The following is a 16,853-nucleotide window of genomic DNA, read 5'->3' on the forward strand; positions in this document are numbered from 1 at the left end:
GTTTGTATTTACCCCCTGACCAAAAAATTTCTGAACATGATTTGAAAAATATTGTTTCTCAGTTACCCCAACCTTTTATATTGTGTGGGGACTTCAATGCCCATAATCCATTGTGGGGTGGAACAAAAGTAAATTGTCGAGGACGTATTGTCGAAAGTCTATTAAACAATGACCATTTTATGCTTCTGAATGGACATGATCCGACTCATTTTTCCTTCACTCATCAATCTTTTTCAAGTATTGATCTTACCGTCTGTTCTCCTGGTATATTTCCCCGTTTAAAGTGGTATGTTCATGCAGATCTATGCTCAAGTAATCATTTTCCTCTTGTCACGACTTTAACAAAAAAAAGTAAACCTGCTGCTTCCGATGTTCTTACTTGGAACTTGAACAAGGCTAATTGGTCGCTCTTTAGACAAATGTGTGAATCGAGTGGGAAATTGGCTGGTAGCCCTTCAGAGGTATATGAACAGGTAAAGTTTAGGATCCTTAACGCTGCAGAAAAATCAATCCCTCGCAACAAAATCTCGCCCAAACGCTCTTCAGTCCCCTGGTGGAATGAAGCTTGCAAACTTTCAATTTCTCATCGGAATAAAACTTTCAGAGCATATAAAAAAGATCCTTCGATTGAAAATTTTATCAAATTTAAAAAAAGTCGTGCTCAGGCAAAAAGGGTCCTTAAAGATGCCAAAGCTGCATCCTGGAAAAATTTTGTTAATAGGTTTAATTGTAATACAACTCCCGCTGAAGTGTGGAATGCAATTCGACTATTCTCAGGGACAAATAAATCTCTAGCAATTCCAAATTTGATTAAAAATAACCAGATTATCTCTGACCAGAAAACTATTGCAAACTGTTTAGCTGAAAATTTTCATTATTACTCCAGTAACGAGAATTATTCTGACAATTTCTTACTTAAAAAAGAGCAAAATGAAGCCCAAGAGATAAATTTTGACTCTGATAATTCTGAGTCCTATAACGTAGCATTCACCATGTCTGAACTCAAAACCGTTCTTAAGAAATTACAAAATAAAGCTCCCGGCCCTGATATGGTCCATAACGAAATGTTAAAAAATCTCCCTGATTCCATGATTTCAACTCTATTAGATATGTTCAATTTATTTTGGTCCTCCAATTTTTTCCCTGAGGAATGGAGAGAAGCCATAGTAATCCCTGTTCCTAAAGATAACAATAATAGACTTGATCCATCCAGATTTCGACCCATCTCTCTTACCTCTTCCTTATGTAAAGTGTATGAACAGCTAGTAGCTGCGCGCCTTTGGTGGTTTATAGACTCTAATAATTTATTAACAAATATTCAGTGTGGTGCTAGAAAACGTCGGTCTACCATTGATCACCTGCTTAACCTTCAAACAAAAATCTTAGGAGGCTTTAAGAAAAAAATGTTCACCGTTGCTCTCTTTTTTGATATTGAAAAAGCCTATGATACAACATGGCGCCATAGAATTTTAGAAAAACTATTTAGTTGGAACCTGCGTGGAAACCTTCCGTATTTCCTCCAACAGTTACTTTCTAATCGAACTTTCCGAGTGAAAGTTAATCAAACATTTTCTGACCTTTTCTCTCAAGATAATGGAGTTGCTCAGGGAAGTGTTCTTAGTGTTCTCCTTTTTTTGATTGCAATCGATGATATAGTTAAATGTTTACCAAAAGATGTTAAAGCTTCATTATTTGTTGATGATTTTTGTATTTATATAACAACAAATAGTAAAAAATATGCCAAAAGAAAACTAAATGAAACTCTACGTAACCTCGAAGAATGGTCAGAAGTTACGGGTTTCAAATTTTCAGCAATTAAAACAAAGGGCATTATTTTTACCAGAAGGTATAGAATTCCTAGTTTTAAATTATTCCTTAATGATGCACAAATCCAGTTTTACCCCTCTGTTAATTTTCTCGGCGTGATTTTTGACCGAAAGTTAAATTGGTCCGAGCACATAGTTTCCCTTAAAAATAAATGTATGTCTAGATTAAGAATCCTACAATTTTTATCACATACCTCGTGGGGCGCTGATAAATTCACTATGCTCAATCTTTATCGATCTCTGATTAGATCAAAATTAGATTATGCCTGTTTTATATATGGGACTGCCAGCCCCTCTACCCTCAAAACTTTAGATGCCATTCATAATACAGGTATTCGAATTTCAACAGGTGCTTTTAAGTCAAGTCCATCATCTAGTCTATGTATAGAAGCTCGTGAGCCTCCCCTTTATTATAGAAGACAATTACTGCTCGCAAAACACCTCGCTAAGATGAAATCGTTTAATACATTTCCTGAAACCTTCAAAGAATTACTTACATTCAAAAACCAATTGTATCTTTCTGTTTTCAGGTTTACTAATTTTAATGATGTGTTAAAATTTAAAAAACCTATTTTCCCTTTTTGGCAGACATTACCTACGGAAAATGTTTTAAATGTTCCGGTTATTGCAAAAGCTAATTTATCTCAAGCTGAAATGAGACAGAACTTTTTCTCAGTCATTGATTCTCATGCTGAGCATAAGCCATTCTATACAGATGGATCTAAAACTGTTAATTCTACTGCATGTGCTTTCAGTTGCGATCTGAACGAAATATACTCTTTTAAATTATCACCAGTCACATCTATTTTTACAGCTGAGGCTCTAGCTATCTCCAAAGCCTTAAATTATGTCCATAATACAGATTGTAAACAATCAATTATTTGTTCAGATTCATATAGTGTATTAAGTGCTTTAGGTAACCCCAATAATCCTCACCCAATCCTTACCCAGATCCAGAATCTAGTCTTCACCCTTATATCTAAAAATTTCTCTATCCTGTTTTGTTGGTGCCCAGGACACGTTAATATTCCGGGTAATGTTCGAGTAGATTCTGCAGCTAGGGAGTCTAGCCTTTCAATTGGCCCCTTCTCGAAGGGATCGGTTACCTCTAAAGATCTGTTTCTAGATATAAAAGGAAAAATTCTCCACCATTGGGTTACTGAGTGGCAGCATTTCACCAATGCTAAATGCCCCCCTGCATTGCCTACTTCACCTTCATCCGAAAACTTTCATTTGACTCGACTTCAACAAGTAGTCCAAACTAGACTGAGAATTGGTCACACAAATTTTTCCCATAGCTATTTGATGACCCAATCAAACCGTCCTGCTTGCACTTCTTGTCCAAATTCCCCCTTAACGGTAGATCACGTTCTTATAAGTTGCCCACTTTATAAAGATATCCGAAAACGTTTTTTTCCCTACCCCTTACCCTCTCTTAATAATTTACTTCTGAATACTCATCCTGTGAAACTTTTTGAATTTATGCGCTCCACTAATCTCAAAATTTAACTTTTCCCTTCAACCCTTTTGTATTATTACTGATATTTCCATGTAAATTTATTATTGTTACTGCCCTCTTTAGAGGTGTAAATGGCCTTAGATGCTAAAGCACCGCTTTAAAATAAAATTATTTTACTACTACTACTACTTTCTTTCTTTCTTTCTTTATAACTACTACTAAAATTTAACCTTTCCTCTCAACCCTTTGTATTTTTAGTGATATTTCCATGTAAATTTATTATTGTTACTGCCCTCTTTAGAGGTGTAAATGGCCTTAGATGCTAAAGCACCGCTTTAAAATAAAATTATTTTACTACTACTACTACTACTTTCTTTCTTTCTTTTTGAACGTCTTTTATTAAAAACAGCTTTTGCATAGAAATTGATAGAAATAAAATTATATTTTCATCGAAATTGGAAAAATAAGACGCAGAAATTGAATTAATTGTGAGAAAAGTGGACTTGGAAATGAACAAAATGAGATCATGAATTATAATTACTGATTGTGAGATAGGACCCAGGGGAAAGGACGCCTGAAACGCCTTGAATGGGCACACCACATAAATTAAACGAGGGTGACCACAAAGAGGCAGTGGGTTGATTACTGGTACTGATACCCAAAGCGCTAGACAAAGAAGACACAAGTAAAATGGAGCAATTCTATTGGTTGGGTAGTTGTAGAGGATTGAGGAAGTAAGTAATAGATAGAATAACGGCAACACAAGAGAGATCATAAAGTTAGTCCATCATTGCCTTTGGTTAAATCGGGTGGCTCTTCTAGACTAAGAAAGGAAGTGATGGCTACAGGACCCTCGGTGGGTTGCCGTTAGTTACTCTAATATTTACCTCGAGTCATATTTTCCACCTCACACTATATTTTCCTTTGATACATTTTTTTCCATCAATTTACATGAGAATAATCCATGCAGAGTGTAGAAACATTTCAAAATCATGAATTGAGTAACGCTGCCTCTGCGAACTTAAATATTAGAGCGTAACAGAGAGCATACAGCGGCGGCCGGCTAGCGCGGAACGCGCATTGGCGCCTACAAACCTAAGAGGATACGTCACGCATTGCGTAGTGCTAGAAGTATCCCCTTAGGTTTGTAGGCGCCAATGCGCGTTCCGCGCTGGTCGGCCGCCTGCTCCCCACCTCGCGCGGCAGCGTGCCTCGGCGCGGCGCCTCAAGCAACTATTTCACGACAGAGGTGATGCGCAGCATCATACGAAATTGAGGGCGATCCAACATATTAAGAACTAGCAGGAAACCCGTGCTACGCACAGGAAAACCCCACCATCAGCAATCACTGTGATTAGTGATCAGTTATTAATTGTGTTTCTGAATTATCGTCTACTATTTCAAAATTGGCGAGACACTATGGTTTGATAAAAAAGTAGAAATTAGTAGTATGCTGCTATTTTGGTCTGTTCTTCAGTAAGCTCATATGATAATTGTAATAATCAAAAATACCCAATCAAAAGTTGGTTATTTTCATATAGATTTGATACTTTTGTCAGTTCAATGTTTAATTGAAGTTAGCTGGTGAGTTTCAGCCGCGAAAATTACGGGATTTAACCAGCGGTTTCGTTTAATTCTCAGCAATGGCGGGTTTGTCATCTACATCGCGGAGAAAACTTGATTTTTCCAGGGATTTTGTAAAACAAATTAGAAATTACACGATATCACGGCAAATACGTCGTGTTCCTAGCGAATTTCTAAGATCATTATAATTAATTGCGAGTTATTCACATCAATATCGTGGCATACAAGCGAATTTCTGACTCAATTAAGACTACGTAAATGTGCGCATAAAACTCATAAACATCTGTTGCTTGGGATGGGCGAAAACGTATGATTTTCCTTCAATTTTGTATGATACCACATACCCACTCCGGAGTTCAAATAGTTTCTCGCTTCATTTCAAGCAGGTGAAGAATGTCGGAGCGATGTTCTGTTTGCTCCGCTGTCGCTGTCAGCACCGCGACTACAGGCGCAGTGTGACCGAGCCGTCAGCACAGTATAGAACGCCTTCAATCTAGCAAGCGGCAATGTGCGCAGAGGAGACCAATGCCATAGAATAAAAAGACTACGTCAGTCTCTTTATTCTATGCCAATGAACAGGCAGATTTTCCAGATTTTCACATCTCTGAGAGGGTAGCCCGGCAACGGAGGCACGAGTCGGAGCTCGCAAAAATCATGGCGCGGCGTTTCCAACAGCGCGACGCAGAACTCGTTCCATCTTCCTCGCACTCGTTGGACGCCGAACTCCTTCCATCTTCCTCGCACCCGTTGCGCGCACCAGAAGAACACACGTAAAATTTATCAGCTGTCTTCGAGCGCGAGCCGCGGAAATCGCTCCATCTCGCTCGCACTCTCTCTCGCACCCGTTGTCCTTACGGGAAAATCGACCCGCGCGGACCGCGATATCCCGCGAACCGGCGGGCGGATCGCGAAATCCTCCCTTATCCGGCGCCTCGGGGTAGAGAGGGATCCCAGTGCGGAATCTCAGGGTCACACGGCCTCCCGTTCACGAGATCCGCTGATACGTGAGTCAGTCAGTGAGTGAGTCAATCAACGTGAAGTCTGCTTTATTAGTATAGAAGATGACAGGCATCTTTTAAGAGTACGGAACGGAGCTTTCCTCGCAAAATAAGTCAAGATACTACCCCACAAAAAGAGAGCGGTACCCAGATAAGACATAATCTTTTTACAATATTGGGCAAATATTGTCAGTATTGTCGCAATATTTACACAATACTGACAATATTTTGATAATATTTTAATCAAAATTATTTTTTAAAAAAATATTTAAAGAATCTTTATTTAGTGTTTTTAAAAATAATATGTTTACCCGAAATATTATAAAAATATTTTCACAGTATTGGCACAGTATTTCACAGTATTTTAAAGTATTGCCACAGTATTTATGCCAAAAGGAAACATGGTGTACACTTTTAACATTGACTCAATATTTAACCAATATTGGCCCTATGTTTGCATAAATATCAAAACAATATTGTTTAAATATTGGCTAAATATTTCTGTCTTATTTGGGAGTCCAAAAACTCACTAAGTCCTAACACAATGTGTTTTTACCAGTGTAGGTTCATGAAATGTCTAATCTAGATACCTTGACCAAACCTGTTTTTCAATTAAAGTTTGATTTTCTCTGTTTCAGGCGCACAATAAGCTAGTGGCGGAGTTAGATAAGAACAACCGAATGAATTTCACGGTGATTGAGACGCAGAGCTTTGCGACGGAGGTCGGGACGGCCATCCGGAAGCTCCAAGAAAAAGACGTCCGGATTATTTTAGGCAATTTCAATGAGTCTTGGGCGCGGAGGATATTCTGCGAGGCTTACAGGTGAGCACCCGACTACCCTCTCTCAGAAAATGTGGAAAAATCAACCAAGTTCCACATTATTTCTATGAATTTGATGAGATGAATCGAATCATGGCATTTAGCAAAAAGTGACCAGCGTGAGACCAAACATAGTATCCTTAGTAATAGGATGAAAATGGTTAGGGATAACTTTCTTTGTATGTATGTATGTATGAGCCGCTTTTACGGCGCGCTTGGGCGCTCTGCGACGCCTATTCTCCCCAGGAATCTGTCATGGTAGAGATCCTCCGGAAGCTGGCATCTCTAAATCTCTTCATGGATGCCCTCTACCCACCGTTTGGCTGGACGCCCTCTCCGTCGCCTACCTGGGGGGACCCACCCAACACCTTCTTCGGCAACCTGGTATCAGCCATTCTCTGCACATGCCCATACCATACCAATTGCTTGGTCATGATATCTTTACTACGATATGATATATCTACTTTCTTTGTACTAATCATATATTACCAAAACAAAAAATCTATAATAAGAAGGATATACAGTATGATAATGAACCGGATTGGAGACATTACTTTATTAATAGCAATAATAATTTTAAGAAACTCAACTTCATGAATATTTTTATCGATATAATATTTAAATTCTAGACTTACCCATGTAAGTCTTTATACAATTTAATCTCTTATTTTGTTTTTAAAAAAAGGTGTAAATTTTTGATATCCTTATTATATAGGGCAACCCCTTGAAAGGGTATTTTAATATAGTATAAGCACTGTCCTCCCTCCCCACAATAGGAGGACAGTGATTATACAGTAAGATTATACAGTGGTTATACAGATTATACCCAATTGCTTTTTGGATTAATTTGATAACAGTCAGTATGTTTTTTAAAAGAGCACAGATCCCATTTTCATCCTGATTAACAGAGTCCATAGCAGCACCTACCCCAGTTTCAGCTCTTGTTCACTCTTCCACTCTAGTTACAGCAGGAGTTTATCTAATAATTTGACTAATAATCCCAACAGTGCTGTAAAAATGTTGCCTCTTCATAATTATCTAAGATAGTCTCCCAGAATAGCAAATAGTTTTCTCTTCTCACCAAAAATTTATAAATTTTAAAGGAATAATTTGTGTAATCCGTGAAGAGATGTACCAGAATGTGCTCGAGGTGCTCTCAGACATAAGCCAGAATTTGTCATTTCCCATTGCAAAATGTAATCGCATCCAATTGGAATATATAAATCAAAAGGAACTACGTATTATGTATCCATTCAGACATGGCCCCTGAGATCCATAAGGATCATTCATGGCAGGGCTCAACCTCACAATGGGTGTAGTACACGTCCAATGAGTCCGCATTTCCTTTTGTTTCCCGATGCAGATTGGTGCTTTTACGTAAAATCCAGAAACTGTGTATTTTTTAGTAGAAAAAAAAAATTCTGAAGTTTATACTTGGGAATGCGCTCTAGAATGGTCGTGATTAACCGAGCAAGTTGAAAGTTGGCGAAAAACTCGAGCTTTCATCGACGATGGGACCCTCAGGCGAGCGATCCGCAAGTCGAAGCGTCGGACCGCATAAACAGTGGCGTGATTTGCGACGTATCGATCGATCTTCCATTTAAATCTACGGAAAAGGATCGATATGCAGGGTTTTCGGAACAGACACCTTGATAATCGATTCTTTAAAATAGCTTCAAATGGGAGGATATCGAAAGTCGATCATTGAGCCTCGCCACTGATATTAAATATTTTTCGCACCAATTACTCCGCCGAGCTCGTTTGAATAGTCCTGCCCGTCGTGATCTGAGCAGCGTTGCCGAGTTTTCCATTATCGGTATCCTCTCGCGGAACGCCGTACAGTGGATCGAGTCAATCAGAGAGGTCGGAAATGAAATTTTGAACCAAAACTGCAAATTTTGATGTTTAATTCGTCTCATTTTTAATTGCAAGGGGTGATTCTAAAGGACAATTTCATGTGGAAACCAATGAAACAACTTTTAAAACCTCAAAGTTTTGTATGAGCGGAGTTATTAGCTTTTAAAGTTTCCAAATTTTGTCCGACCTCTCCCATTGACTTGATCCATTGTGCGATGGCGAACTGCGGAACTACTCATTTTCCCACACAACATTTTAGCCGCCACCACAAATTAATCTGTCAGCTGCCTCGTGCTCACTCTTGACGTTGCACAGTAGATCGAGTCAATCAGACTCAATTTTTAGCTAAAATTGCGAATTTTGATGTTTATTTTGACACATTTCAAACTTTTAAGGGATATTTCTGGAAGAAAATTTCACGAGGGAACCAATAGAACTACTTTCAGAGCCTCAAAGTTTTGTATGAACGGAGTTATAAGCTTTTAAAGTATTCAAATTTTGTTCGCCCTCTCCCATTGACTTGATCCATTGTGCGATGGCGAAATGCGGAACTACTCATTTTCCCACACAACATTTTAGCCGCCACCACAAATTAATCTGTCAGCTGCCTCGTGCTCACTCTTGACGTTGCACAGTAGATCGAGTCAATCAGACTCAATTTTTAGCTAAAATTGCGAATTTTGATGTTTATTTTGACACATTTCAAACTTTTAAGGGATATTTCTGGAAGAAAATTTCACGAGGGAACCAATAGAACTACTTTCAGAGCCTCAAAGTTTTGTATGAACGGAGTTATAAGCTTTTAAAGTATTCAAATTTTGTTCGCCCTCTCCCATTGACTCGATCCACTGTGCGCCGTGATATTTTTTGCGTGATTCGTGGCAACATTGTCGAAGGTCCGGTATCGGGCACCGGTCCAGCGGCTATGAAATAATTATTCCCGTCCGAGCAATCATTGCCGAGCCAAGATCAGATCCAGGAAATTCGCTGTCCGTATCCCGAGTTGCGTTTATTTGAAAAAGAATAATCGGAGTGTTGCGGTGCTAAGGAAAAACACCGTTTGAGCATTCGAATGTTGCCGAATTTCCTCTCGGAAAATATTTATTTTTGAAGAAAGTTATAAGTACATTTCCTTGACATTTTCAGACTTTATACATTTGAAAATTCGTGATTTGTCGAAGGAAATTCGGCAACGCTTGGTGGCTCGTAAGGCGTTTTTCTTTAGCACGGCAGAGTACTTTAGTTCCTCCTCGGGTCCTTCTTGTCTCTATCATCAACTTTCACGGAGACAGGCGAAAGTTGCCTGAACGTGGAAACTCAAATTTTTCTTGCAACAAATAATCCAGTTCGGTGCAAAAATATCAATTTTCAGGTTTTGGTCAGTCACGTATTGGCGATTAGCCATATCAGAGGAACTTGATTTTTTGGTCCCCGCACAAAACGTCGCTCCTCTGACGTAATCGCGTATCTCAATTTTACATGAGTATCGTAGAGCATGTACTTATACGGAGAAGAGGGACCACGCTGAAATTGAGATACGCCCTTACGTGTACGTCAGAGGAGTGACGAAAATTGCATCGCTCCTTTTATTTTGTTTCACATCATGTTGATACACCTTGCAAGTCAAAACAGAAGCGAATCCAGCGATTTGGCACCTTTGGCTTTCCTCCATCCAAACCTGTGATGAATAATCGATTCTTGTCGGAGCAATAGAGATGTTGCATGTGTGAGGAATTTGCGATTTGACTGTTGATTCTATCGTAAAATTTCACGAGAAACACGATGGTGCCACTGGTTTTCTCTGAAATCATCTCCCAAGCTCAAAAAAATCTCTCAACTTGAGGCCAAAATGAAGGGGATATCTTACGCTATCCTGAGAGTCCACCTCTACATCAAGACAAACTCTCCATGCGAAGATAGGGAGTAAATACTTTGACAGGGCTGCCACCCTATTTGGGGACTCCAAAACTGAAAACACAGTAACCCTGTCACTGTATTTGCTCCCTATCTTTGCATGGAGAGTTTGTCTTGATGTAGAGGTGGACTCTCAGGATAGTGAGGGATATCCCTTCCATTTTGGACTCAACTTGAGAGCTTTTTTTGAGCTTGGGAGTTGATTTTAGAGACAACCAGTGGCACCATCGTGTTTCTCGCGAACTTTTACATAAGAATCAGTAATAAAATCGTAAATCCCTAACACATGCATTATCTCCCAATCTATCTGCCAATTTGCTGGATCCGACAATCCAGACGTATAGAGACAGAGATAGAAAAATCAATATCACAAGTCCGAAAAAATTGGACATCCGTTCATCTGATTTCAGAGAAACCTCTCTCGATTTCCGTTTTTTCAGATCCAGCATTAAGTTGTCAACTTGGCATCGTTCGAGAGATTCCAATTTGCCTCGGCAACAGCAATTTTTCCTTCCTTTTAGCTCGGTTCGAGTTCGCGGCAGGAGGGGAGGCTTATAAAGTCTTCAGGGTAGAAAACTTTAGGCGCATCGGAAAGTTGGGTTTGGGCACCGAAGCTGAACATCCCCCCCTGGCGATTCTAATTCGTTAGTCGAGAAGTTATGCAAATATAAAAGTTGCTACCCAAATAGACAGCGATGCTGCCAGCAGATAAATTTCTTGATTACACATCCGGATTCCATGCGAGCGAGGGGTTCTCGGCGAGCAGTGTGAATGAAAATGTAATAATAGTGTCTTTCGCCTCAGTCTAAATATGACTTTTGAATGGGTGGGGGAGGATACAGGGAGTAACTGTTCAAAGGCTTCTTGCTGGAAACAATCATCGTCCACAGAGTTTTTTTTTGGGAGTCATCGAAATACATGCATGTTCTTCCTAGAAGCACTAAACATAACGACGGTGAAACTACCAAACCACGTATCTCGTTTGCGGTGTTTAAAAATCTACGCTCACATTTTATTTTTTGGAAGTAGACCAAATCAATATCATTCCTTGAAATTTTCACAGAATTTTCTCCGCGCGAAGAGGAAAAATCACAGAAATTTTCAAGACTGGACGTTAAATAGGTTTTCATATAAAAAATAAAGTATGACAGGAAGTCTGCGACGTCGCAAACCGAGATACGTGGTTTGGTAGTTTCACCGTCGATAACTGATGCAACTGAGTCTCCAAAATCGAGTTTTATGTCTATATTGAGGAATAACATGTATGGTGAAATGAAAAATACTCCGGTCGCAAATTCGTCGGCCTAAACAACTTTTTAACGCCATTTAATTACGAATCTGACATTTTTCATCAATAGAAGATACGAAACACACTGCATCGTTTAACAATGTACTTGAATTAAAACAGTCGACCACTTCCAACTAATAGAATCGTTCTATTTTCCCTTTGTTTCCTTTGTCTATCGTTTAAATTTCAATGAGTAGCCCATTTTCCGATAGACATAGAATAATAATGACAGACGAAAGTGGTTTTCAGTAAGATAGTTCATTATTCACCCTCTTTGTCCGTTCCAACCATCCGTGTCCACCAATAGAATCGCTCTCTTTACCCTTTGTCTCCTTTGTCTATCGTTTTGTTCATCAATTTCAATGATTAACCCATTTTCCGATAGACACAGATTCCAACAATGATGTTTTAAAGTGGTTTGCCGTCTGTCAGGTTATTACTCGTCATTCTTAATCTGTTCCAACCACCCGTACCCACCAATACACTGAAAAAAAAAATCTTAAATTTGTCGCCAAGAAGTATTATCTCTTGAATCAGTAATTTTACTGCTCAGTATAAACTACTTTTTTGCTGAACCCGAGCATTTTTTTCTAGTATCAAGACAAATTCAGCTGAAATTAAGGTACGAAAAATTATTGGCGGCAAATTCAAGAATCAGCATGCTTGAGCCGAGCACATTTTTTCTCAGTGTAGAATCGTTCTACTTTCACTTTGTCCTATTCTGCCATGCTAAGGAAAAACGCCGTATGGCTCTGGCCCGTCTGGCATAGCCAAATTTCCTTAGGCAAATCACTAATTTTCAGGTAAATTTTTGAATATTTTTCTGCCGATTTCTCAGATAATCATATTTGTAATTTGATCTAAAGTGATTGCAAATTTCAAGGAAAAATATTTATAATTTTCCTCAAAAATACAAATTTTATCGAAGGAAATTTGGCAACTCTCGAATGTTCATACGGCGTTTTTCCTTAGCACGGCAGAATGCGTCGCCTCTCTGACAGTGTAGAATCGATCTATTTTCACTTTTTCCCGTTCTGCCATGCTAAGGAAAAACGCCATTTGAGCCGCCTGGCATGGCCAAATTTCCTCAGGCAAATCGCCAATTTTCAGGTAAATTTTTGAATATTTTGCTGCCAATTTCTCAGATAATCATGTTTGTGATTTGATCTAAAGTGACTGCAAATTTCAAGGAAAAATATTTATAATTTTCCTCAAAAATGAAAATTTTATCGAAGGAAATTTGGCAACTCTCGAATGTTCATACGGCGTTCTTCCTTAGAGTCCCTTTATACTAAGAGTCAAGACAACAACCCCTCATGGAGTCACAAACGGGAATAAAGATTACAGAAATTGAACGTTTTTTGTAATCTTTGATCGGCCCATTCTCAAATTCCTTTCTCCGTTCCCTCTCTCACTCCGTTTGTTCCTTGCCGAACCCGTGATTCCCTGGTTCATTCCAGATTACAATCTTTGCAATCGGTGAAAATGCAATCTATATTCCCGTTTGTGACACTGTGAAGGCCTAAAACACGGGAACCAATCAGAAATGGATTCACATTGTCTTGACTCTCAGTATAAAGGGACTCTAGCACGGCCGTGTTCGTCCATCGTTTCTTCCATCAATTTCAATAATTAGCCCGCGGTACCCACTTTCTTAGCGGGAGTCCTGACGCGCTTTCTTTTTGTGTTTCCAAGTGGACGTGCGGTCGGCCGCGGCGGGAAACGCGGAAACGGGAACGTTGAAGGGTGGCCCTTGGACGTGGTGGTGACGTGGTGGTGACGTGCGAGGTCACGACTCGTTCGGGAGAAAGCGATCGATTTTGATTAATCATTGCGGTTAAGTGATTTAGCGGACACTTCTCACGCAGCTTCCAGTCCAAGACCGTAGCACTCGACAACCCCTTCCTCCCCCCAGGGGCTCTACCCCCCCTTTCCCCGGACTCCACGTTGCCGGTGTATACTGCCGTGCTAAGGAAGAACGCCGTATGAACAATCGAGAGCTTCCAAATTTCTTTCGATAAAATGTATCTTTTTGAAGAAAAATATGAATATTTTTCCGAGAAATTTTCAAAAACTGTAGGTAAAATTGCGAACAAAATTATCTGAAGAATTGGAGGAAGATTATTTACAAATTTTTCCCGAAAATTCGTGATTTACCCAAGGAAATTCGGCAACGCCTAAAGGTTCATACGGCGTTTTTCCTTAGCACGGCAGTATGGCACCGTGCTAGGGAAGAAAGTCGTGTGAACCTTTAGTCGTTGCCGAATTTCCTTTGATAAAACACGAATTTCCTGGTAATCTTATGAATATTTTCCTTGCAATTTATCAGATGATTTTGTTCGCAATTTCACCTAAAGTTCCCAAGAATTTCAAGGAAAAACATTCAAAACCCGCCACAGAAATAAGAACTTAATCGAAGGAAATTGGGCAACTCTCGAATGTTCATACGGCGTTCTTCCTTAGCACGGCAGTACGGTAGACTTGGCTCCGCCATGTCTATTATTTTATTGTTGAATATTACTGTGCCAAGATGAACGCTGTATGAACATTCGAGAGTTGCCAAATCTCTCCGAGCAATACATGTGTTTTAGAAGAAAGTTATGCGTATTTTTCCTTGTAATTTTCCGATTTTTAGATTAAATTGGGGACAAAATTGTCTGCAAAATTGGGAGAAAAATGTTCAGAATTTTCCCAGTATTTTTGTCGGTTGTTAAAGGAAATATAGCAACGCCTTAAGGCTCATACGTCGTTTTTCCTCAGCACGGCAGATACCAGTGGCGTGGCGTGCTATGCGATATATCGATTGATCTGTCATTTAAACCCATGGTAAAGGATCGATAAACAGGGTGTTAATAATCGATTCCTCACCACAGCTTCGTATGGGGATACGTCGATAATCGATCATTCACGCTTCGCCACTGTTGAATACTATGTTCTCATTGGGGCCGTTGATATAAATCGTAGTTCCCAAGGTGACGCAACGTAACTCGTCACCCTTCGGCAAAAGTATCACAAGCGACGTATCACCCGCCATGCGACGTTTCAAAATTTCCTCCGCCATATTATTTTTTTTAACGGTCGGAAATTACATTTTGGACAAAACCATTAAATTTTGATGATTATTCCATCACATTTAAAATTTCTATACGTGATTGCAGAACGAATTATACGAGAAAACCAATATGGAAACACTTTTAGAACCTCAAAGTTGCGTATAAACGGAGTTTTAAGCGTTTAAAGGTTCGTCTCATCATCCGCACAAAAACTCGCTTAAAAGTCACAAGTGAGGGATCCAGAATCACGTGATTCGATCGGCCGAACGGTTGTCTTAGCGCCCTTAGGAGCCTCCAAAATTACGAATTGCAAAACATCCACACAAAAACTCGTGTGAAAATCACAAGTGAGGGATCGCGATTCAAGTGATTCGATCGGCCGAACGGTCGTCTTTGCGCCCTTAGGAGCCTCCAGGATCACGAATTGCACACCAGCCACACAAAAAATCGCGTGAATGTCACAATTGAGGGATCGCGGTTCACTTGATTCGATCGGCCGAACGGTCGTTTTAGCGCCCTCAGGAGCCTGCAAAATCAAGAATTACACACCATCCACACAAAAACTTGTGTGAAAGTCACAAGTGAGGAATCGCAATTCAAGTGATTCGATCGGCCGAACGGTCTTTTCAGCGCCTTTAGGAGCCTCCAGAATCACGAATTGCACACCAACCACACAAAAAATCGCGTGAATGTCACAATTGAGGGATCGCGGTTCACTTGATTCGATCGGCCGAACGGTCGTTTTAGCGCCCTCAGGAGCCTGCAGAATCAAGAATTACACACCATCCACACAAAAACTTGTGTGAAAGTCACAAGTGAGGAATCGCAATTCAAGTGATTCGATCGGCCGAACGGTCTTTTCAGCGCCTTTAGGAGCCTCCAGAATCACGAATTGCACACCAACCACACAAAAACTTGTGTGAAAGTCACAAGTGAGGGATCGCGATTCAAGTGATTCGATCGGCCGAACGGTCGTTTTAGCGACCTTAGGAGCCTCCGGAATCACGAAGTGCCCATCATCCACACAAAAACTTGTGTGGAAGTCACAAGTGAGGGATCGCGATTGAAGTGATTCGATCGGCCGAACGGTCGTTTTAGCGCCATTAAGAGCCTCCACAATCACGAATTGCACACCATCCACACAAAAAATCGCGTGAATGTCACAATTGAGGGATCGCGGTTCACTTGATTCGATCGGCCGAACGGTCGTTTTAGCGCCCTCAGGAGCCTGCAGAATCAAGAATTACACACCATCCACACAAAAACTTGTGTGAAAGTCACAAGTGAGGAATCGCAATTCAAGTAATTCGATCGGCCGAACGGTCGTTTTAGCGACCTTAGGAGCCTCCACAATCACGAAATGCACACCATCCACACAAAAAATTGTGTGAAAGTCACATGTGAGGGATCGCGATTCAAGTGATTCGATCGGCCGAACGGTCGTTTTAGCGACCTTAGGTGCCTCCACAATCACGAAATGCACACCATCCACACAAAAAATTGTGTGAAAGTCACATGTGAGGGATCGCGATTCAAGTGATTCGATCGGCCGAACGGTCGTTTTAGCGACCTTAGGAGCCTCCGGAATCACGAAATGCACACCAACCACACAAAAACTTGTGTGAAAAGCACAAGTAAGGGATCGCGATTCAAGTGATTCGATCGGCCAAACGGTCGTTTTAGCGACCTTAGGAGCCTCCGGAATCACGAAGTGCCCATCATCCACACAAAAACTTGTGTGAAAGTCACAAGTGAGGGATCGCGATTCAAGTGATTCGATCGGCCGAACGGTCGTTTTAGCGGCTTTAGGAGCCTCCACAATCACGAATTGCACACCAACCACACAAAAACTTGTGTGAAAAGCACAAGTAAGGGATCGCGATTCAAGTGATTCGATCGGCCGAACGGTCGTTTTAGCGGCTTTAGGAGCCTCCACAATCACGAATTGCACACCAACCACACAAAAACTTGTGTGAAAAGCACAAGTAAGGGATCGCGATTCAAGTGATTCGATCGGCCGAACGGTCGTTTTAGCGACCTTAGGAGCCTCCTGA

At 40.4% G+C, this 16,853-nt stretch overlaps 1 protein-coding gene across 1 annotated transcript; it reads left to right on the forward strand.

Annotated features, from left to right (window-relative positions):
- The first annotated feature begins 394 nt into the window (after positions 1-394).
- LOC140225634 (uncharacterized) lies at positions 395-3,518 on the forward strand. Its single transcript, XM_072305195.1, has one exon. The coding sequence runs from the start codon at positions 420-422 to the stop codon at positions 3,333-3,335; it is 2,916 nt and encodes a 971-aa protein (XP_072161296.1). The 5' UTR covers positions 395-419; the 3' UTR covers positions 3,336-3,518.
- The last annotated feature ends 13,335 nt before the right edge of the window (positions 3,519-16,853 follow it).

This window comes from Bemisia tabaci, chromosome 10 (genome assembly GCF_918797505.1).
Source record: "Bemisia tabaci chromosome 10, PGI_BMITA_v3".
Taxonomy (NCBI): domain Eukaryota; kingdom Metazoa; phylum Arthropoda; class Insecta; order Hemiptera; family Aleyrodidae; genus Bemisia; species Bemisia tabaci.

Excerpts from the sequence above, each read along its gene's own strand:
- LOC140225634 (XM_072305195.1), top strand. The coding sequence starts at position 420 with ATGTGTGAATCGAGTGGGAAATTGGCTGGTAGCCCTTCAGAGGTATAT.